Below are 3285 nucleotides of genomic sequence, written 5' to 3' on the forward strand. Positions count from 1 at the left end.
CTTCTGCACATTTGACATTCTTACTTTGTATTAATACTTCATTTGAATTTGATATTGAATTGTATTGCTGCACATTTGTAATGCTTGTGTAACCTGTAAGTTGCCCAGGACAAGGGCGTCTGCCATTAAATAGGCTAAATAATACTGAATAGGAGTGAACTGCACAATAGTGAACTGGTACAGACCCATTTGATTAATATTATCATTGACACAAAGTAAACACTTGTATTACTGTTAGAAAGTCTTTGTGGGGAAAAAAAACAACAAAAAACATTGTCTCAAACATGGATTTATTTCACACTGAAAAAGGCCATCCACCTCTATAACACAAAGCACAGCAGAGTTACTAGAACAGCAGAAACAAACAAAAAAGTTATATTATATATAATTATAATAGGTAGTCTACATTACTTTTGTGATCAATAATGTGTCCTTTTTATTATAAAATGACCCTGTTCTAGATCATCTTGAACAAATGATGATGACAAACAAACTACACAGTGCCATGAGAAATATTAGTGAGGACCTTCAAATCACAGCTGGCAATAAGACCAGCTCAGATGGAATGAGCCCATAGCAGTGTTCTTGAATTCCATTGTCAAAGGCCAACATACCAGCACAGTTCATATGTCTCATTCAAGCATCAAAGAAAGGCATTGACCTGGTACAGGTAGATTCATTATTTGTTTAATTCACTAATTAAGAGCTAATGAGTAAAAAGGGAATAGAAAGCAAAATCATACAGAGAAGTAAATTAATTGAAAATCTAATCAAGATTATTACAGACCATACTGTATATTTTTGATTTGATCATGTGGGTTGTTCCTGGGGGACATACATAGATCCTGGACGATTTCATTCTCCAGTATCACGTACCCCTCAATCTCAAACTGCATCGACTTCCAGCTCAGGACATTACTTGGTTCAGATGTTCTACCTGTATAAATAGTCCATATTTCACAGGGCGACAGCACACGATCCCACATGTGGACATTGGATATCTGGCCAACAAAAGACTGACCTTTATCAAAACTACCCCCATAACTGTCCTGTTCTTGACCCAGTAATATGAATGGCTTTGCCTGGATGGAACCTGAAGTTTTAACCCCCTTCCTTACACTGCCCTTCCCGTTAACCCACAACTGCGCAATGCCGGTGACAGAGTCCCAGGTAGCGCACACGTGAGTCCAAGGCAAGAGCTCCTTTTCTTCGGCCATATGTTTTAAAGTTAATTCCTTGCCAGCTCTCCATACATTATATTGGCCAGATGGATTTTTAAAAATAAGAAAGCCATTGTCATGTTCACGTGTGCTCAAGGAGAAGAGAGCATAATTGCGCTGCAAGTCAGTGGCATAGCGAAGGCAGACTGTCACATCATTATAAGGTCCATCTTTCTCAGGAAACAGTTTCACATAGCTCACAGCAGACTCCTCTGGAAAAGTGAACACCTTCCCCGACAGGTCTGCACAGAAGAGCAGAGAAACCAACAATGACTGCACGATCTACTAATGTACTATAGAGAGACTGTATATTACCTGTATGCTACTTATTGATATTGAAGAATACTAAAGATGTGAATTTAACTTACCATGACCATATCTTTTTATTACATGCAATTTGATACCTTTAGTACCAAAGAAGCATGTGGAATTTACAGGTCTAAATTACTATGTTTTAGTTAAATTGAATTTGTAATGATTGATTGAATTATTCAAATTATTGAACTGTATTTTTGCACTTATGTTGTAAGTCGCCCTGGATAAGGGCGTCTGCCAAGAAATAAAAAATAATAATTACAACGCATTTGGCAAAAAGGTAAAACTAAAAACCAAAATAAGCAAATCTACGATCAAAACATTTGAGAAATATCTGTTCATTCTCCTGCTCCCGTCCCCCCTGCCATTTTCATGGTTGAGCCATTATAACAGCATAAGCATCTTTTCAGCAGACTGTAAACCTATTTTTTTTGGTTGGGTTTGCAGGAATGAAACAAATATTTTCTTTCAATCAAGCATCTCTGAAAGAGAGTTAGGATAATTGCTCACCTTGCCTTTCTCCTGACCCACTGGCCAGCAAGGCTAACAAAACCACCAGCTTCTCCATCAGGGCTTGTTGTCCCTGTAGAAATACAGCACAACTACAGCAGACGACGCTTTGTGGAGTGAAATTTTCTGCATTAGTTAAACACTGACAGAGTTGGACAACTTGGCAAACATTGTGAAATCACTTGTATCAACATTATAACACCCAACTACACCCTCTCTGGACATTGGACAGTTCACATAGAACAGACCTTGACTTTGGGTCAATTGCTAAACAAAATGTTGATAATATAAAGTTGGAATAAATGCTACTATAAGGTATAGTGTAAGATTGCAGTAGAACTGGTTTACCTGAGACCAAGTAACAAATAATTGCAAAGGACAGCCTGAGTAATTTGCTCCATAAATTAGACTATTTAAAAAAAGTCAATCTATCTAAAATAAAATATACATTATCAGATTAAAGAAAACTAATAAGATCTTTAAAAATCAAAGAAAAGACATTAAGTACAGCATACCTAGTGGATCCACTAGAGGGAGTTACTGTATTCAACAATATGCGTCTGAGGCCATTTATTATAGAGAACTCAAGTCTCACACACAGGTAGTGAGACTCGTGCCTCGGGAGTTACTCACTGTCACTTACTAATGCTCATGAACAGGACACATCTGCATTCCCAGTTACATTTACCTGCACCCCCCAGGTCAACAGCTTCATTTGCCCAGCTCGCCCCTCCCCACCCCCTCGACAGCTCGATAATATTTGATATTGACAGAGATCTAATAATCTAAAAAATAATCTCACACATTGGAGTTTTCAAAATTTGAGATATCTGCTACTTCAACAAAAGAGGATTTATTGCTGTTGTGTGATTAAATTTAGAGGATCGGTACAGTAAATGGTTTGACAATGTCAAAACAAAAAACTAAAAAATGCATGTTAAAAATAAATAAAAAATAAAGATCAAGCCGATTTGGAGATGTGCCTGTGTAGTCCTCATAACTCAACCTTGCTCAGTACAATACCGTTGAAAGCCTTCACATGATCACACCCTTTTGGAGCAGGCAGACTTTTGCATTGCCATGATGCAGTATGATCACCATCGATGTCTGTGTAGGGACACTGCCCATCATGACTGTAGGCAGTAATGCTGAAAGGTCACACTGGACTTTATCCACAGTGTGTGCTTGAGGTCTCTGTACAGTATTCACAACCCTGACTTAATGGAAGTACTGCGACAGT

General features: G+C 38.0%; 1 protein-coding gene across 1 annotated transcript; it reads right to left on the reverse strand.

The window, feature by feature from the left end:
* Positions 1-273: 273 nt before the first annotated feature.
* LOC136747266 (serum amyloid P-component) lies at positions 274-2150 on the reverse strand. The gene is made up of 2 exons (XM_066700208.1): positions 2046-2150; positions 274-1462 (listed from the first exon to the last, which is right to left on the reverse strand). The coding sequence occupies exons 1-2, from the start codon at positions 2101-2103 to the stop codon at positions 780-782; spliced, it is 741 nt and encodes a 246-aa protein (XP_066556305.1). The 5' UTR covers positions 2104-2150; the 3' UTR covers positions 274-779.
* Between the last annotated feature and the right edge of the window lie 1135 nt (positions 2151-3285).

This window comes from Amia ocellicauda, chromosome 3 (assembly GCF_036373705.1).
Source record: "Amia ocellicauda isolate fAmiCal2 chromosome 3, fAmiCal2.hap1, whole genome shotgun sequence".
Classification (NCBI taxonomy): Eukaryota; Metazoa; Chordata; class Actinopteri; order Amiiformes; family Amiidae; genus Amia; species Amia ocellicauda.

Coding starts and splice junctions, on each gene's coding strand:
- LOC136747266 (XM_066700208.1), bottom strand. CDS start 2,103: ATGGAGAAGCTGGTGGTTTTGTTAGCCTTGCTGGCCAGTGGGTCAGGA. Junction 1,463..2,045: donor TGGGTCAGGAGAAAGGCAAG/GTGAGCAATTAT, acceptor TCTTCTGTGCAG/ACCTGTCGGGGAAGGTGTTC.